At 39.2% G+C, this 18,959-nt stretch overlaps 2 protein-coding genes across 9 annotated transcripts in view; both read left to right on the top strand.

Moving 5' to 3' along the window:
* Positions 1-11,904, top strand: part of LOC125613634 (helicase ARIP4-like) — a 143,481-nt gene extending 131,577 nt beyond the window's left edge. For 3 of the 5 annotated variants that reach the window (XM_048794646.1, XM_048794645.1, XM_048794644.1), the window contains 3 exons: positions 9,909-10,110; positions 11,080-11,219; positions 11,520-11,904. In XM_048794646.1, the coding sequence (XP_048650603.1) occupies positions 9,909-10,110; positions 11,080-11,219; positions 11,520-11,689 (512 nt within the window). In that variant the 3' untranslated portion in view covers positions 11,690-11,904. The remainder of the gene's footprint in view (positions 1-9,908; positions 10,111-11,079; positions 11,220-11,519) is intronic. The other 2 variants (XM_048794643.1, XM_048794642.1) reach the window with 2 other exon arrangements.
* Positions 11,905-12,214: 310 nt separating this feature from the next.
* Positions 12,215-18,959, top strand: part of LOC107143177 (RAD54 like 2) — a 60,265-nt gene continuing 53,520 nt past the window's right edge. For 2 of the 4 annotated variants that reach the window (XM_048794638.1, XM_048794640.1), the window contains exons 1-6: positions 12,215-12,366; positions 13,678-13,874; positions 15,269-15,611; positions 16,399-16,576; positions 17,733-17,984; positions 18,202-18,320. In XM_048794638.1, coding sequence (XP_048650595.1) covers positions 12,269-12,366; positions 13,678-13,874; positions 15,269-15,611; positions 16,399-16,576; positions 17,733-17,984; positions 18,202-18,320 — 1,187 coding nt within the window. In that variant the 5' untranslated portion in view covers positions 12,215-12,268. The remainder of the gene's footprint in view (positions 12,367-13,677; positions 13,875-15,268; positions 15,612-16,398; positions 16,577-17,732; positions 17,985-18,201; positions 18,321-18,959) is intronic. The other 2 variants (XM_015486773.2, XM_048794639.1) reach the window with 2 other exon arrangements.

The raw sequence follows: 18,959 nt of genomic DNA, 5'->3' as shown, positions 1-18,959 counted from the left end.
GAATCACATTGGTTACACATCCACTTTTTTACATAATGCCATATTAGTAACTGTTGTATTCTGCTACCTTTCCTATCCTCTACTATACCCCCTCCCCCCATCTTCTCTCTCTATCCCATCTGCTGTAATTTAATCCTCTCCCTTGTTTTTTTTTTTCCCCTTTCCCCTCACAACCTCTTATATGTAATTTTGTATAACAATGAGGGTCTCCTTCCATTTCCATGCAATTTCCCTTCTCTCTCCCTTTCCCTCCCACCTCATGTCTCTGTTCAATGTTAATCTTTTCCTCCTGCTCTTCCTCCTTGCTCTGTTCTTAGTTGCTCTCATTATATCAGAGAAGACATTTGGCATTTGTTCTTTAGGGATTGGATAGCTTCACTTAGCATAATCTGCTTTAATGCCATCCATTTCCCTGCAAATTCCATGATTTTGTCATTTTTTAGTGCTGCGTAATACTCCATTGTGTATAAATGCCACATTTTTTTTATCCATTCATCCGTAGGGCATCTGGGTTGGTTCCACAGTCTAGCTATTGTGAATTGTGCTGCTATGAACATCCATGTGGCAGTATCCCTGTAGTACGCTCTTTTAAGGTCTTCAGGGAATAGTCCGAGAAGGGCAATAGCTGGGTCAAATGGTGGTTCCATTCCCAGCTTTCCCAGGAATCTCCATACTGCTTTCCAAATTGGCCGCACCAATTTGCAGTCCCATCAGCAATGTACAAGAGTACCCTTTTCCCCACATCCTCGCCAGCACTTGTTGTTGTTTGACTTCATAATGGCTGCTAATCTTACTGGAGTGAGATGGTATCTTAGGGTGGTTTTGATTTGCATTTCTCTGACAGCTAGAGATGGTGAGCATTTTTTCATGTACTTGTTGATTGATTGTATGTCCTCCTCTGAGAAGTGTCTGTTCAGGTCTTTGGCCCATTTGTTGATTGGGTTATTTGTTATCTTATTGTTTAGTTTTTTGAGTTCTTTGTATACTCTGGATATTAGGGCTCTATCTGAAGTGTGAGGAGTAAAAATTTGTTCCCAGGATGTAGGCTCCATATTTACCTCTCGTATTGTTTCTCTTGCTGAGAAAAAACTTTTTAGTTTGAGTAAGTCCCATTTGTTTATTCTAGTTATTAACTCTTGTGCTATGGGCGTCTTATTAAGGAATTTGGAGCCCGACCCCACAATATGTAGATCGGAGCCAACTTTTTCTTCTATCAGGTGCAGAGTCTCTGATTTGATATCAAGCTCTTTGATCCATTTTGTGCATGGCGAGAGAAAGGGATTCAGTTTCATTTTGTTGCATATGGATTTCCAGTTTTCCCAGCACCATTTGTTGAAGATGCTATCTTTCCTCCATTGCATGCTTTTAGCCCCTTTATCAAATATAAGAAAGTTGTAGTTTTGTGGATTGGTTTCTGTGTCCTCTATTCTGTACCATTGGTCCACCCGCCCGTTTTGGTACCAGTACCATGCTGTTTTTGTTACTATTGCTCTGTAATATAGTTTGAAATCTGGTATCGCTATACTGCCTGATTCACACTTCCTGCTTAGAATTGCTTTTACTATTCTGGGTCTTTTGTTTTTCCATTTGAATTTCATGATTGCTTTATCTATTTCTACAAGAAATGCCGTTGGGATTTTGATTGGCATTGCATTAAACCTATAGAGAACTTTGGGTAATATCGCCATTTTGATGATGTTAGTTCTTCCTATCCATGAACAGGGTATATTTTTCCATCTTCTAAGGTCTTCTATTTCTCTCTTTAGGGTTCTGTAGTTTTCATTGTATAAGTCTTTCACCTCTTTTGTTAGGTTGATTCCCAAATATTTTATTTTTTTTGAGGATATTGTGAATGGGGTGGTTGTCCTCATTTCCATTTCAGAAGATTTGTCACTGATATACAGGAATGCCTTTGATTTATGCGTGTTGATTTTATATCCTGCCACTTTGCTGAATTCATTTATTAGCTCTAGTAGTTTCTTTGTAGACCCTTTTGGGTCTGTTAGATATAGTATCATATCATCCGCAAATAGTGATAATTTAAGTTCTTCTTTTCCTATTTTTATGCCTTTAATTTCTTTTGTCTGTCTAATTGCTCTGGCTAGTATTTCGAGAACTAAATTGAATAGAAGTGGTGAGAGAAGGCATCCCTGTCTTGTTCCAGTTTTTAGAGGGAATGCCCAGCCTTTCAACTTTTTGTTTTGAAACAGTGTCTCACTAAGTTGTTGATTGATGCTGGCTTTGAACTTGGATCCTCTTACCTCAGCCTTCTGGTTGCTGGAATTACAGCACTGTGTAAAGCCTAGATTTAATTTTGAAGCCTGTCTCATAAGCCTGACCTATTAAATACATGTGTGTATATACATACGTTAAGATCATGGATATAATTTGAATTAATTTTTATATATGGTATTAGGTTCATTATTCTGATTGGATACCTACTGTTCCCAGCATCCTTGGTTGAAAAACTGTTCTTTCTTCATTGAATAGTCTTGTCACCTTTGTCAAAAATTATTTGACCATACACACAAGGGTCTATTTCTGGTCTTTTTAATACACTATTATGCCTGTCCTTATACCAGTGCCATATTGTTTGGTTACTGTGGGTTAGTAATAAGTTTTGAAGTCAAGAAATGTGAGCCATTCAACTTTGTTCTTTTTCAAAATTGTTCTTCCTTACTCATTTACTCATTTGTTTATGTATAACTGCTTTAGGGCTACAGTGGCAACATGAACTAGCTGTGACCGAGATCTTAGACCTACAAAACCTAATTTTTTTTTCATAGCTTTATTAAGGTAAAATTGAAGTACAATAAAATGTACATATTTGAAGTATGGAATTTGATCAGTTTTGAGATGTATGTAACCAATACAATCAATATAAAAATTTCCGTTACTTTTTTAAAAAGTTTGAAACCATGCAGACTATGTTTCCTGCATGATTTATTACATTAGAATTCAATCACCTTAAGATATGTAGAACCTGTTTTAGTCAGCTTTTACACTGCTTTGACTAAAGGATCTGACTATAACAACAATAGAGGAGGAAAAGTTTATTTGAGGGCTCACAGTTTTAGAGGTCTTAGTCCATAGAAGACTGGCTCCATTTCTCAGGGCTCAAGATGAGGCTGAACATCGGGATGGAGTGTGTGGCAGAGGGAAACAGCTCACATCATGGTGATCAAGAAGCAGAGAGAGAGGTCTCCATATGCCAGATCCAAATATATTATCCCAAAGCCACACCCTTATTGCCCACTTCCTCCAGTCATACCTTCCCCCTTCAGTTACCACTCAGTTAATCCCTTTCAGAGATTAATTTTCTCTTACAACCCAACCATTTCTCCTCTGAACCTTCTTGCATTGTCTCACACATGAGCTTTTGGGGGACACCTCATTTCCAAACCATAACAGAACCCCACCTCCACATGTCAACTATTTCAAAATTAAATGGCGTACTTATAGAGATCAAGGAAGAAAGTACAAGAAAAATAAATAAAAAGTACTTAGAACTAAATGATAATAAAAGCTTAAAATACCAGGATTTCTGGGATGAAACAGTACTCAGATGAACAAACTACTTGTATCAAAAAGAAACTAAAAAAAATGATTTTCAAATTATGTAGTCGGAAGGAAAAAGCAAGAGTTGGAGAAAAAATATATGAAATAGAGAAGAATTTGATAAAAATCAGACAGTTCTAATCAGGAAAAAAGCAAGAACACAAAAATTAATATCAGTGGAAAGGGAGCTATCAAAGTAACCCTACAGATGCTAAAAATATATTAAGGTAATATTACAATTGTGTGCCAACTTATGTGATAGCTTACATAGCTTGGTTTATATTAGAGAAGAATCTGTGTGCTGCTGAGAAGAAAGTGTATTCAATCATTGATGAATGAATATTCTATATATGTCTCTTAAGTCTAAATTATCAATTGTATATTTTACTTCTATATATTTTTTATTTAGTTTATGTTTGGAGGATCTATACAGTGGTAATAGAGGCATGTTCAAGTTACCCAGTATTATTGTGTTGTGGTCTGATTCTTGAAACTGAGAAGAATTTGTTTGGTACATGTAGATGCTCCATTGTTTGGGGCATAAATATTCACAATTGTTATGTCTTGATGTATAATTCCCTTAGTAGTATGAAATGTCCTTCCTTGTCCCTTCTGATTAACTTTGGCTTAAAGTCTACTTTATCTGATATGAAGATAGAAACCCCTGCTTGCAAAACTGTTTTCTAATTATTCCAGCTGTATTGGATTGTACCAAAATAAATAAAAGGAAAAACTAATTTCTACCAAGATGTTTTATGACACTATAGATACAAATGAAAAATAAGAAATAGCAAGTATGTGGGCTATGTCAAAGGAATGCACGTATCAAGTAGCCAACAGAAGAGCACTCAAGAATATATATAAATTGATTTGCCAGTATGAAATATGTAAATGTGTATTAACGAATGTGGAAAAGTTGAAATCTGAATAGATTAGTTGTTTTCAAGTTGTTATGGCTGCACACAGGAAAAGTTGAGAACTAAATAGTTAAGAGGTTAATACTTGTTTCATTTTATTTTCTCTTAAAACTTTTAAAATTAGGGTTGGGAGTGTAGCTCAGTGTTGTGAAGTCCTTGCCTAGCACATCCAAGACACTGGACTCATTCCCCAGCACCACATACAAAACAAAACAAAACAAAAGCAATGCTTTAAATTAAAAAATAATAGTGAATTTTTATTATGAAAATCTCAATCATAAAATAGTAGAGATAAGAATAAAATCTTTCCCATTACTCTCTTCAATTGTTGTGAATACAGGACCAGTCTTATTTCATCTATTCCCCCCACCAACCTTGAATTATTTGGAAGCCTGTTCTTAACATTATAAAATTTTTTCCTGTTAATACTTCAGAGTGTATTTATAATATTCCCTAATACATATGTACATATATATTTATATCTATATATCTCAAGTCCTAACAAAACAAAATCTACACAATATCATTACAACACCTAAAATTTTTAAAACTGTAGTTCCTATATCATGAAACATTTAGATAATCCTTAATTATCTTTAAAAATTATTTTCATTGTTAATTTATTCAAATCCCCACAAGGTCCACATTTAGTTGAATATGTCTTTTATATCTCTTTAATCTGTAAACTTTCCCTTGTTTTTTCCTTGCAATTTATTTCTAGAAGGAAAGGATTCACAGTCTAATTTTGTTGATTGTATTCCTGTGGTTTTGTTTATAGTTCATTGTCTCCTGTATTTTTGTAAACCAGGATTGAAATATTAAGCTGTGTTCAAATTTAGGTGTTTTGGACTGGGGTTGTAGCTCAGTGGTAAAGTACCACTGGATTCAATTCCAAGTATTGCCAAAACAAAAATAGTTGCAGTTTTTAGCACACATACATCAAAGGTAGTGATGTATGCATTTTATCACATGACATCAGGAAATGTGATGAAACTTGGAATCCACTAATTTTTTTTTATAGAGAAGAGGAAGAAGAGGAAGGGCCCTGAAAGTGTTTATACCTTATGCCCTCATTGAATGAAATGTTGAAGATTCTCCCCCATTGGTTTGACTAGTAAAATTTGTGGTGTGGCTTATAACTCATTCCCAAGAAGCTTATGTAAGTGTTCTTTGGTGTTTATATAATTCTGGTGATTGCTGTTCATGGCTGGCTCTCGTGAAGGAGAAAGTTCAGAAGTATTTGCACCCGGGTCTGACTCTGTGATCCTGAGTTAGGGTGGTAGTAGTCATTAATGACTTTTTTTTTCTTTTTAGATATTGATAGATCTTTATTTTATTTATTTATATATGGTGCTGAAAATTGAACCTGGTGCCTCACACATGCTAGGTGGTAGCATTCTACCACCGAGCCACAATCCCAGCCCCAGTCATTGACTTTTAAGCCAAGTAGATACTAATTTACATTTATTATCTGTCAAAACATGTCTTGTTAACTTATTTATTTTTTGGTACTAGGGATTAAATCAAGGTTCACATCCCTAACCATTTTTATTTTTTATTTTGAGATAGGGTCTCACTAAGTTGCTTTGGGCCTCACTAATTTGCTGAGGCTGGCCTGAATTTACAATCCTCCTGCCTTAGCCTCCCAACTCACTGGGATTACAGGCATGCACCACCATGCCCAGCTTCTTGTTACTTAGTTGCTGGACTTTGTCTCTTTTTTTCCTCAGTGGATGGGTTATATTCTAAAATTGTGGAGGGTTAGTTTTTGAAAGTTCTTTTGCTTAAGTTGTGAATTTAAATGATTCAATATTCAGAAGGTACAAAAGAGCATATAGCGACAAAACATTTTGGCTTAGGGAAAATTTAATTATAGAGTTAAAAAAATAAGAATAGTTTATTAAACATTCAGCTTATAATATTATCTAAAATTCAGAAACTTCATAATAAGCATCATGAAGCAGCAATGAAGTGCTTGTAAAACACTGACATACTTGACAATGAACTTTAAATATTAGTACATGTTTAAACTAAAATTCTTTAACAAGAATAGTTGTTGAACCTAGAGGGTGAGGATTTGTTCAAAGAATGCTGGGCAGTAAGGAGTGGAGTTGGTTTTGACCTATATCTCTTGTATAGAGGAAAGGGGGGAATTCATATCTGAACTAAGTGTGCTTAAGAATTATATACTTTGATCATTTTAATATTGTTGTTATACTTGGCTACATTCAACCCCATGTCAGATGGGAGTACACAAAGCCAGGCCTTATAACTTGGAATGAATGTTTGATAGTGAATCTGTGATGTTGAAAGTCCAGCAGGTTCTGTTCTTTCTCTTCCCCGGAGCAGCCCACTCTGCCATGCAGAAGCCAGAACAAGGAATATAATAGTTGGCAACAAGTTTTTATTGATCATTTTCGGATCCCTTGGCCTGACCTTTAAGACCTGCTCTCTATATTCTGATTTCTGTACTATCTGCCTACTATATAACCTTACCTCCAACTGTACCTCCAAATGATTGCTCAACTGATTTACTTATGAAATAGAAACAAGCAAGATCAGGAGAGTATCAAAGGTCATTATCAGACCCATTTCAGAGGAACCAGCAAAACACTAAGTTGAAGTGTGCCAACCCAGCCGCAAGTGTGGTTGGTGTGTGGCCCAAGCTGCAGTGTTGGTTAAAGTGGCCATTTAGCGATGGCTGTTCCCTCCTTAGGAGTCTGCTGTCCATCCAGCTACTCATTTGTTGGCTTCCCTTTTTAGAAGGGAAGCATTTTTAGCTGTGAGTTAGGAGGAATATGAAAATGTTTGGAGGGTTGGGGTGCCTAAAAGATTGAGTTCTTTTAAAGGAAAACAGAATGCTGAGCTTTCCTCCTATAGTGTTTCAGACAGAAGTCAGAAAGGACTGATGGAAGAGGATCATGAATTTGGAGGGCAGCTAGTCTGACTTGGAGCTCTACCTTGAAGCATCCTTTTTCTTTCTTTATTTTTTGAGGGGCTGAGCATTGAACTCATGACTCTGTATCATGTGTTCTATTCCAGAGCTGCAGCTACAGCTCTTAACATCTGGCTGGATATAGAAGCTATGGAACCAGGCTTCCTTATTGAGTGCTGAAAATTGAACCCAGTGCCTCATACGTGCTAGGCAAGCACTCTTACCACTGAGTTACAGCACCAGCCCTACACAACATTCTTAATGCTTCTTGCCACCCTGTGCTCAGCTTTCTCTATAAGGCCTTTTGTAAAAAGCTTATTGTAGATCCATTGATAATGGTGAAGGGAGTATGGCATTTTAACCTCTTGCTTATGTTCCATTGCTTAGGTCCCATTCTGAGCATTCCTCAACTGATTCCTTCCTTGGCATTTCCCGTTTGGTGTTCAAAAAGCAAAGGCAGCCTGCTTGAAACCTTTGATGGTCCCTCAGAATGAGGGCAACTGAAGATGCTGCCAGTGTTGCTGTAGGGGAGTGAATCACCTCAAGCATCTACATGTGAATGAATGGGCATGCACACACACCCATCTGCTTACTTTCACAGTGACGACATTAGCCTCCTCTCTATACCCCCAAACCAGGACAGTACCCCACTATGCCTGGATTCAGTCCCCAGTACACCCCCGCCACCTGCTTTCAAATGAAAAATAGAAGGGACTGGGGATGTGGCTCAGTGGAAGAGCACCCTGGGTTTAATATTAAATTCAGTATTAAATACGAAATTCAGTATTACAAGCAAAACTTAAGAAAGGTTAGTTGTATAGCCTCAAAGTTTCTTTCCCCAAGTATTTTTTTTTTTTTTTGGTTTTAGCATATATTCTGAAATTCTTCTTAACATTTTTCCTTCCAGGAAATGGAGCTTATTAATTCTCTTCTCCTGAATGTAGACTGAGCATAATGATAGACTTCTGATGAATAAAATATAGAAAAGGAAAGATTGTTATTTTATAGTGGAGAAACTTAGCAAATACCACATTTATCAAGTGATCAAAATGTAAGTTATGTATGTCTGATAAGATGTGATGAGAAGGGCACTTCACCTCTTGTGATATTCTTCCCCTAGAAGTTATAACCCCAAACTAATCATGAGAAAACAACAGTCAAACTCAAGTTAGAGGGACAGTCTAAAAAAACATGTGACCAGCATCTGGTGTTTTTTTCACTCTAAAGTATCGAAGTCATGAGAATAGGCTAAGTAACTGCCTCAGTTTAAGGAGACGTGACAGCTACAGGGAACATAGTGTACTAGATGGGATCCTATGACAGAAATAAAGACATTAGTGGAAAACTGGTGAAATCCAAATAAGGTCTGTAGTTTGGTTAAACACAGTTACCAACACAATATATTTGGGTCCTTCCTCCATAAGGGCCAAGTGCCATTGCTTGGTTTTGGCATTTGTGTTCTAGTTTCAAATTGCTCTTACCTTTGGGAAAGACCTTTTGGTTGTGTAGTTGGGGGTTCTGGCAGATTTAAGAACAGGCTTTATGGCTTAAGTGATTCTCAAGGCCTGCACATTTAGCAGAATGCTGCTTTAGCAGGCTGAGGCGTGGGACTGTGTACATGGACCCTCCTGCCTTGACCCCTGTCCTTGCTGGTATTTGATGCAACAAATGTCATTCAGGAATCTCTTCCTTTTTTCCTATCAAGTATTTACTTTAGACATTCTAATCTTTCAAGGCCTCAGTCACATTTTATCTTCAATATGATATAATTCCTGTGTGCTTATTACATAAAATAGCCTTGTATTTCCTGTAACTGTAACATAATTATTCTTGGTTTATTTAATTACCTTTGGCTAAAAAATGATGCTTTAAACCTCTAAGTTCTTTAGGTCTATTGATCTGCTCCTTCTGTAATATTAAGTACACCTTGCCATGTTTTATCTGTCTATATATGACTTATCTCCATCAATAGAAAACAGACATCTTTGGAAGGAAGAAGTCTTGAAAATATTCCTTGAAGCATGTAGGATAGTTCTTGCCATATTGTAATCCCTCATTAAATGGTCAACAAATTGAAAGGGTGAACACTTTAAGACATGGAAGAAGGCAAGAGATGAAGGGAATTGCTTCGAGTCACACAAGTGATTGTGAGCTGTGTTTGGAACTCAGCTGCTCAGCTTTGTGCCATTCTGAGTATTCTGAGGCCTTGAAGCTTCCTAATCCTGATAAATAGTATCAATTTGATAGCTTTCATTTTTTGTAGTCCTACTCTGAGCCAGGCTTGGTTTTAGGCACACACACTATTTAGTACTCACAACAGCCTTGTAAGGTAGGCATCATTATTTTCATTTAATAGATAAATCCGTTAACATTCAGGGAGATCTTAACTTGTGTTAGGTTACCAACTATTAAGTTGCTGAGTTGAGATTTGAACCCAGGAGTGTCTGTAATCAAATCCCACTCCCAGTACAACCACCTTTCTCCCCTTGTTTTTTCAGACCAATCCCTGGAAGGCATGTGTGGCACTGAACACGACCACCTGGGGGAAGATGGACAGCGGCCGCCGCGATGCACTTCAACTACCTCATCTCAGTCTGAGCCTTCAGAGCAGCTTAAGCGCCCCCAAGGCAAGATCCTAGCCTCTGAGGACCCCAAAAAGAAGAGAGCTCAGAAACCCTCTCACATGAGAAGAAACATACGGTGAGTTGTGCTTTGGGTAAGAGGAGAGAGTAAGGAGTAGAAGTATTTCCTTTCATCATAAGGTTAGCAGTAGCAGAAGGACTGGTTTGGACAGGAGTGACCTCTCTCTGAAGGAGAAAGTGCTCAACTGTGTGCCCTCTTTAATAGTGAAGGTGCAGCTGAGGACCATTGGCTTAAGCTGTCCGAGGAGGATGCAGAGAGGGTGTGGAAGGGCCTTGACTGCTGCTGAGGAGGTCTTGGGTAGCAATTGAGGATGAAAGGGTGCTCTGAGTTGGACTTTCTGTTTTTTCATTTGTCTGTCTGTCTGTCTGTCTATCTATCTATCTTTTTCTCAAAACTAGAAGAGATTTTTAAAAGAGAAAATTGAATTCTCATCTTCTTAGAACTCAATTTCAGATGGCGCAGGTCTTTCTGGCCCCAGACAAGACTTCTTCCTTGAGTTTAAAGATGAATAAATGTGAGCTTCCTTCACTTTCCAAATCCCCAACAATTCTTCCTTTTGCCAAATAACACCTTGTGCCATTGAAAGGAGATGAATATCATTTTTACCTCCTGCCCCACTTTTTCTTTTTAAAATGTAATGACAATTTAAAGATATTTACTCTAAACTTAAGGATGTAGAATCCCTCTAATTCTTTTCCACATAAAAACTTTATTTTTAATGCCGGTTTTCAGTTTTATAAACAATATTACCCTATTTTACTCTCGATCTTTTGTATGTACAAAGAAAAGTCCACAGGGGCATCTGTCAGGAAGTTAAATAACATGAAAAGTATGTTAGCCTAGTACTATCTGAGCTTGAAGCACCCCACCCCCCAACCCTGCCCATTGCATAGGTTTGATGGGGCTGAAATGATTTCTTCTCTTCCTCTATCAATTCTCTGAGCTTAGCAGTGGTCATTTCCTTTTTATCTTGACATTACTTTGCCCAAATATTAAGTGAACCCAATTGCTATTTTTAATGTTTAGAAAGCTACTGCGGGAGGATCAATTGGAGCCTGTTACCAAAGCAGCACAGCAGGAAGAGTTGGAAAGAAGGAAGCGCCTGGAGCAGCAGAGGAAAGATTATGCAGCCCCCATTCCTACTGTTCCTCTAGAGTTCCTCCCTGGTAAGCAGTGGAGATGGCAGAGAAAAGAGGCCCTGGGCTTGCACAGTGGTAAAAGAAAGACCTGTAGTAGGATTGTGGCCTCCTGGAATCCTTTAAAGTCATTCAGCTTCTTTTGAGTACACATCAGAAGAATCTGATTTTGAAAGTAGAAATAGATAAAAATGAAGTACTCAAATTGATTTTATTGTGATTTTTTTTTTCTGTAACTTTGTATCTTAACATGCCAGAGGGATTTTTCTAGAGATCAGGTTGATGATAGCAATGTGGTTTTGACATTCCCTTCCGTCTTTCTTTTTCTAGAGGAAATTGTCTTAAGAGCAAGTGATGGTCCTCAACTGCCTCCTCGGGTCTTGGCCCAGGAAGTCATTTGTTTGGACAGTAGCAGTGGCAGTGAGGATGAAAAAAGCAGTCGAGATGGTAAGATCCAGCTGGAGGTGCCTTTCCTTCCTCCTGACCAGGTGTTCACCTGAGATTGACTGTACTTTTGAAAAAAAAGAGTTCACTTCTTATTCTTTTGGTTTGGAGCATAGCTTTGACAGATTTCCCTGACTTACTTTAGTAAATGTAAATTTTCTCCTTAGCTTGAAGATGGAAGGGGGGGGGAATCAAAATTTTTATAACTAATGATAAATTCTAACTAAGGATACACACACTTCTGATTACCACCAGTAAATTATCTCTGTTCTCTGGGTTTTCGTTTTNTTTTTTTTTTTTTTTTTGCACTGGGGATTAAACCCAGGGGTGCTTAACCACATTTTCTTTTCTTTTTTCTTTCTTTCTTTTTTTTTTTTTTTTTTAATTTTGTACCAGGGGGCACTTAACCACTGAGCCACTTTCCAGCCCTTTTTATATTTTATTTAGAGACAGGGAATCGCTGAGTTGCTTCAGGCCTTGCTAAAGTGCTCACAATCCTCCTGCCTTAGCCTCCCAAGCCACTGGGATTACAGGCATGCACCACTGTGCCTGGCTGAACTTGTTTCTTAGGACTCTTTTTTGACTTGGCTTTCTGATAGGTTAATACTCTTCAAAACTGGTTGGCAGAGTTCAACATGTGGCTTCCTGCTCCTGAATCCCTTCCAGCTGACAACAAGCCTGAAGAAGTCCAGCCTCGGTTCTTTAAAGTTCACATCTTGAATGATGAGCACAAGTAGGTGACCTGCCTTCTCTTCTCTGCCCCTTCATTTTGACTTCTTTCTTGGATCTAGATGTTAGGGCAGTCTATTTGACTATGTACTCTGTCTTCCCAGATTGCTTTTGTTTTCTTGATGTGTCCTTCTCTGTTCTTACTACTTACTTTTTTTACCCTCTACCCAGCTTTTTAGTAAAAGCAGAGTTACGTTGCCTGAGAAATTTCTTGTGTTCTACTTTAGGATGCTTTTATGTCATTAAAAACCTGTGGGCAATGGTCACATTTTCCAATGTATATGGAAAAAAAATTCAGCATGACAGAATGGAATTTTTCATCTTTTAACTTCTTACTTTTTATATTTCTCTTTTTTGTAGATACCTGATCATCATTCTCGTAAGCCATGGATCAATAGTTATTAACCTTTAATGGTTCAATTTCCACAACTTTGAAAGGTGTAAATCTTGTTTTGCTTTAGATTTAAATAAAATTATATTTCTATTCTGTAAAGTAAACTCAGTTTCCAAAACTCTGAAGAACTTCTTGCTTCAAGCCAACTGTCCATGTTGCCCTTTTCTCTCATTGACATGGCTAATTGAGAAGGTAGACTTTATTTTCTGCAGAGACTGCTTTTTGTCATTTTTGGTCACACACATTAAAATGAGGAGACTCTGAGTGACTCAACAAGTGGTTAATCCTCTGCTCTCTGTTTTTGGATTTTAGGACTGGTAGTCAACATGTGAAACACAGTGAGGGCTCAGGTGTTTAGGAGTGGAGTGGCTATGATGAAGGTCATCTGGTCTCTACTATCCATGCTCCTTTACTGTTTTTCTTGGCTCTTCATTCACTGGAACCTGGGCAGGTGGAATGCAGAGTGTTGCCCTTCTTTCTCTGACCTTGTGTTTATTATGGGAATAACTTGAAATGCTCCCTTAAATGTTGGATTTTAGTCATGAATGTGTATTGAAGGGGGGTATTTTCTCATGCCTTTTGTCATTGAATTACTGTATTTCTTCTGTTTAACCATCATCAATGACCCAGTTCATCCTCAATTACAAGTAGGGTCTCTGGAATGAGAAAGGAAAGTCTCAGGCAACTGACCAGTCCTATACTTGATACTACATGAAATCTTTGTCAGTAAGGAGTTCTAAATATACAACAAAGCTTTGAGTATAAGAGATTCTTCCTGAGGAATAATACTTTTCCTGCTTATTCCCAAAAGCAATAATACTTTATCTCTGTTTACCTTTTAAAAAACAAACACAAACACACCCCCAACTTTATTGAGATATAATTCATACCTCACACAAGTTTCTCTGTTTACTCTTGCAGGACGATGGCATCTCGTGCTAAAGTGATGGCTGATTGGGTGTCAGAGGGTGGGGTGCTGCTGATGGGGTACGAAATGTACAGACTCCTCACTCTGAAGAAATCCTTTGCCACAGGTAGACCGAAGAAAACCAAGAAACGTTCTCACCCGGTCATCATTGATCTGGATGAGGAAGATCGACAGCAGGAGTTTCGGAGAGGTGGGCAACCTGTCCCAGAAATACTTTTGGGGGTATTTCAGGAAAAAAGAAATAATGTCTGCTAGACAGGTATGAAGTTTATTATTGATGTGAATTATCATGAACCAGAAATCCTAGTCTTCACGATGGGTTAGATAATCTCCAGTGGCTCTCAGAATGTGCTGCTTTTCATGCAGGCCACACCCATCTTAGAGAAACTCATTTGTCCATCTATCCCTGTTTCTCTCACAGAATAGTTGGAAGAGTACTTACTCCCTTTACCACTTCCTAGAGATGTTCTGAGAGAACATTAAGAAAATTTTTAATTTTTTAAAAAAATTTTCATACTGGGTTTTGAAACCAGGGCCTTATGCATTAATGTTCTACCTCCCCACCCTTTTTTATTTTGAGAAAAGGTCTTGTTACATTGCTGAGGGTGGCCTCAGCCTTCCAAGTAGCTAGGATTTCAGGTGTGTACCACTGCATCCAGTTTATAAAGCATTTGAATCACTCATAGAAAGATATAAGAGTAGTACTGTTATGTGCAAATTTATGAAAAAGAATTTACCCTAGTTGCTTTTAGGGAAAACCATTCCACTCGTAGTTCTATTTCTTCCTCTAAGGAGCTTTTGCCCATTTGGGGAAGAAAGTTGTTTTCTGTTTGTGTTGGGAATTGAACACAAGGGTGCTTTATCACTGAATTACATCCCCAGCCCTTTTTATTTTTTATTTTGAGATGGGGTCTTGAACTTGTGATTTTCCTGCCTCAGCCTCCTGGGTTGCTGAGATTACAGGTGTATGCCACTGTACCCAGTGGGAAGAAAGTTTTTGAAACATTCAGAGGCTATCATTTTATAGTTCTCTTCATCTGTGAGATTATGTTTGGTCTAGGTTTTCTTCGGGGGCAGAGTTGGAATGAATTTGCCATTTAGCAATGATTGGTGAATAATTATGGGAAGACCTTGTCTTTTAGTTAGCTCCTAGCAGCCAGTCCTCAGAAAAAGCCAAGATGCTGATAATGGTGAAATCCTAGTGAAGGATTTGGATTATTCCTACCAGCTGTATTTTTAATCCTGAGCTGGCACTCTGTGGTTACTGCTCTCTACTGTCCAGTTGGTTAGTATAAGTCCTAGGGTTGCAAGTCAGTTTTACTGTTAGCCTAAAAATGAATAAAGAAATAAGGAAAGGGATAGGGGAGAGGGGATGCCTGTTGCAAGAGTCAATGGCCAGGTTAGCATCACACCAAACATGCAGGAGCTTGGATGGCTGGCTCCCTTTCACCAATGGGAGCTGACTCTTGCTTTCCTGCTTCCTTCATTTCTTCTGTCTCCTCCAGGGTGCTCCCCTACTTCTCATATTACTGACTAAGAGCAGGCCCTCTCACCCTCTGACTCCGGATCCTCTTCCCTCCCTAGAGTTTGAGAAGGCTTTATGCCGCCCTGGTCCTGATGTGGTGATCTGTGATGAGGGACACCGCATCAAAAACTGCCAGGCCAGCACCTCACAGGCTCTGAAGAACATACGCTCTCGCCGCAGGGTGGTGCTGACTGGGTACCCCCTGCAGAACAACCTCATCGAGTACTGGTGCATGGTGGACTTTGTACGCCCTGATTTCCTTGGCACTCGACAGGAGTTCAGCAACATGTTTGAACGCCCTATTCTGAATGGGCAGTGTATCGATAGCACGCCTCAGGACGTCCGCCTCATGCGGTACCGGAGCCATGTCCTGCACAGCCTCCTGGAGGGCTTTGTGCAGAGGTAAGCCAGGCTCAGGGCCCTGTTTTCTGCATCCTCAGAGGGGCAGTGAGCTTTCCAAGGCTATTATGAGTGAGGGCTCTTCGTAGTAATAAACTTTCCTGTGTGTAAATACCTAGTAGATAATAGCTAGATATGTGTAAATAGCTAGTAGACCATTTCGGTCTTATGAAAATTTGACCTAGAAGTGCTTCACTCAAAAGTTATCTTTAAAATTACTAGAGATGTGGCTGGGGTTGGGGTTAGTGGTGGAGCATTTGCCTAGATGTGTGAGGCACTGGGTTTGATTGCATATAAATAAATAAATGAATAAAATTAATACCTTAAAAAAAAGAAAAAGAAATTTCTAGAGATACCTGCTTTACTTGCTGAGAAAAGCAAGAGAGCTAGCATTCTGCAGAGTTGGGTGAAAGAATAGAAGTGGTGGTTCTAGGGCTATGGCCTTACCAGTCTCAGCATCTTATTTGATGTAGCTAGCTCAGATTAGTTTAAAGCAGTCCCTTTAAAACCTTGTTAAGATGGCATGTATAGAGAAAGGAGGCAGCCGGGGGAATTGGGCTTGGTCACTCAATCAGTAATAGCCTAAGACAGGCCACTCTGCCTCCTGGTTTGGTTGTTATTCTTAAGACAAGTTTTTACTTCATGGTGCCAAACCACTCTGCATTATTGAAAGGTTGTATATTGAGATCCTTGAAAGGAAGGTGTGTCAGGAGTGTAAGGCCATGTTTTCTTCCTGCATTGTTCCCATCTGGCCACACTTCCTGGCCACTTCTAACCTCTGCCTCTCTAGGAGAGGCCACACTGTGCTGAAGATTCATCTCCCTGCCAAGGAAGAGAATGTGATCCTGGTGCGGCTATCTAAGATCCAGCGAGATTTGTATACACAGTTCATGGACCGCTTCCGAGACTGTGGTAGCAGTGGCTGGCTGGGGCTGAACCCTCTCAAGGCTTTCTGCGTGTGCTGTAAGGTGCGTTGGGGCCTCATGGAAGATTGTGTTGGGGACTAAGCATGCACACAGTCCTCAGTGAGTTACTTCTGCTGGGAGTCCTTGATAAAGGAAGAATAAAGCCGGAGAGGCCATCTCAGTTCCCTGCACTGGAGTGCTCTGTAAGGGCTCAAAGAAAACATATGCTGATTGTGCACCACACAGTTCTTAGGCGTGTGCACAACTGTAGTATAACTGGTACCTCTTGCAGCTCAGTTGCACAACTTGTTAAACTTGAGAAATTGCTTTTTTTTCCACTGTCCTTTTCACTTGGAAAAGGGGTGGTGGTGATGGAGGAATATTGTGGGGTGGAGTTTTGGACTGTTAATATTATCAGTTCTTAAGAAATGTACAGCTTAGACAAGTTATGTGAACAACTTTATGTCTGATCTATTTTTTATCAGATTTTAATCTCTTTCATACCGTTAGTGAGGGAACTATTTCTTTTATTCTGTACCCTGGCTGTACTCTCAGCAGACCTGTTATGTATTATTCTTGATTATTCACTACTTCAATAAGTCATCTAGAATGTATGTATGTGGACAGATGAGGCACACAGACCTCAGTGACTTACTTCAGAAATGCTTCTTTAAAGTATTTCTCTTGTAGCCACAGTTGTAGACTAGAGCCAGGAAACAAAAACAAAAGTGGTCTATGATAGTGCTTCAGGACCAGTGTTTTTCTTCCTTCCTCCTTCCTGCTCTTCTTCCAGAAATTCTCAACTATTGCTAGGAATGATCACTGAAATGACATATGATTGGTCATATATAAGTCAGATACATCTTGTTCATAGGAAGAAATTAGACTTGTTTCATATGGTAGCTGACTGTAGCCACATAGTGAAACAAAAACATTCTTATTCTTATTTGAATAAGAAAGCAAGTTTTATGATTAGATTAGATCCTTTTGGATTAGATACCAGACATACTGGAATTGCTTTGGTATGAACTCTCCCAGTCATGTGTTGTGGTCATCAGAGCTGATAGTAAAAGCAAATGTGCAGGCTTTTTGAAGGTGTTAGAGGTACATTAGCTTTTGGTGTGACAGTGTGTACTGTGTGAGGTGTAAATTTCCACACTCTCTGGGACACCCTTGGAATGTTTTCTGTCTTATGCCCCTTTCTTTCCTTTTACCTCAGATCTGGAATCACCCTGATGTGCTGTATGAAGCTCTTCAGAAGGAGAACCTGGCCAATGAGCAGGACCTAGACGTAGAAGAACTTGGCTCAGCAGGGACCAGTGCCCGCTGCCCACCACAGGGAACAAAAGGCAAGGGAGAGGATACAACCTTGGCTTCCTCAATGGGAGAGGCAACCAATAGCAAGTTCCTACAGGGGGTTGGCTTCAACCCATTCCAGGAGCGAGGCAACAACATTGTCACATATGAATGGGTGAGTCAATTAGATCCTATAATAACCATAAAGTAATGCTGAAACTAGATGGTGCATGGCCCACTTTGTGAGAGAGTCAGGTGCACAATGTAGTATACTGCCAAGGTCTGTGCAGGGAACTCTAAAGGTGGCCAGTGGGCCATGGTCTTGGAGAGAATTTTATTCCTGATCATCTGGCTTTGGACCTGCTCCCAGCTGTCTCATTTTTTTCTTGCAGGCCAAGGACCTTCTGACTAATTACCAGACTGGAGTCTTGGAAAACTCTCCCAAGATGGTACTACTATTCCACCTGATTGAGGAAAGTGTTAAGCTAGGGGACAAGATCCTTGTGTTCAGGTAGGAAGAGAAAGTTGAGACTGTCTTTCTCTGGTAAGGATTAACACAGCTTTTGGCGAGTGAGACCAAGTAGGCTCACATTAGCTCCTTTTTCTCTTGCAGTGCCTTTTCAACCAAACACTTATTGTGAGGACCTTTCTTGCATTTTGTCTTTCTCTTTTGGAGTATCTTTCTTTGTCCAATGCATTTTCTCCACAGAGAACAATTTAGAACCCTAAGCTAACATTAGAGATCATTGTCTAATCCTTCAAACTATGACCTTGACCAGATACAGCCCATGACTGGTTTATATATATGTTAATAAATCTTTATTTTATTCTTTTATTTATATGTAGTGCTGAGAATCTATTCAGTGCCTCAAACATGCTAGGCAAGCACTCTACCACTGAGTCACAACCCTAGCCCCTGTGGCTGGTTTTTGTTCCCACTGAATCACAGTTTCAACCTATTTATTTATTTATTTTTTAGGTACCAGGGATTGAACTCAGGGTCACTCAACCACTGAGCCACATCCCCAGCCCTATTTTGTATTTTATTTAGAGACAGGGTCTCAGTAGCTTAGCGCCTCACTTTTGCTGAGTCTGGCTTTGAACTCATGATCTTCCTGTCTCAGCCTCACGAGCTACTAGGATTATAAGC

The sequence above is a fragment of the Marmota marmota genome, unplaced genomic scaffold, assembly GCF_001458135.2.
Source record: "Marmota marmota marmota unplaced genomic scaffold, marMar, whole genome shotgun sequence".
NCBI lineage: Eukaryota > Metazoa > Chordata > Mammalia > Rodentia > Sciuridae > Marmota > Marmota marmota.
Note: the sequence above shows the minus strand (reverse complement) of the source record. Positions and strands in the feature narration are given on the sequence as shown.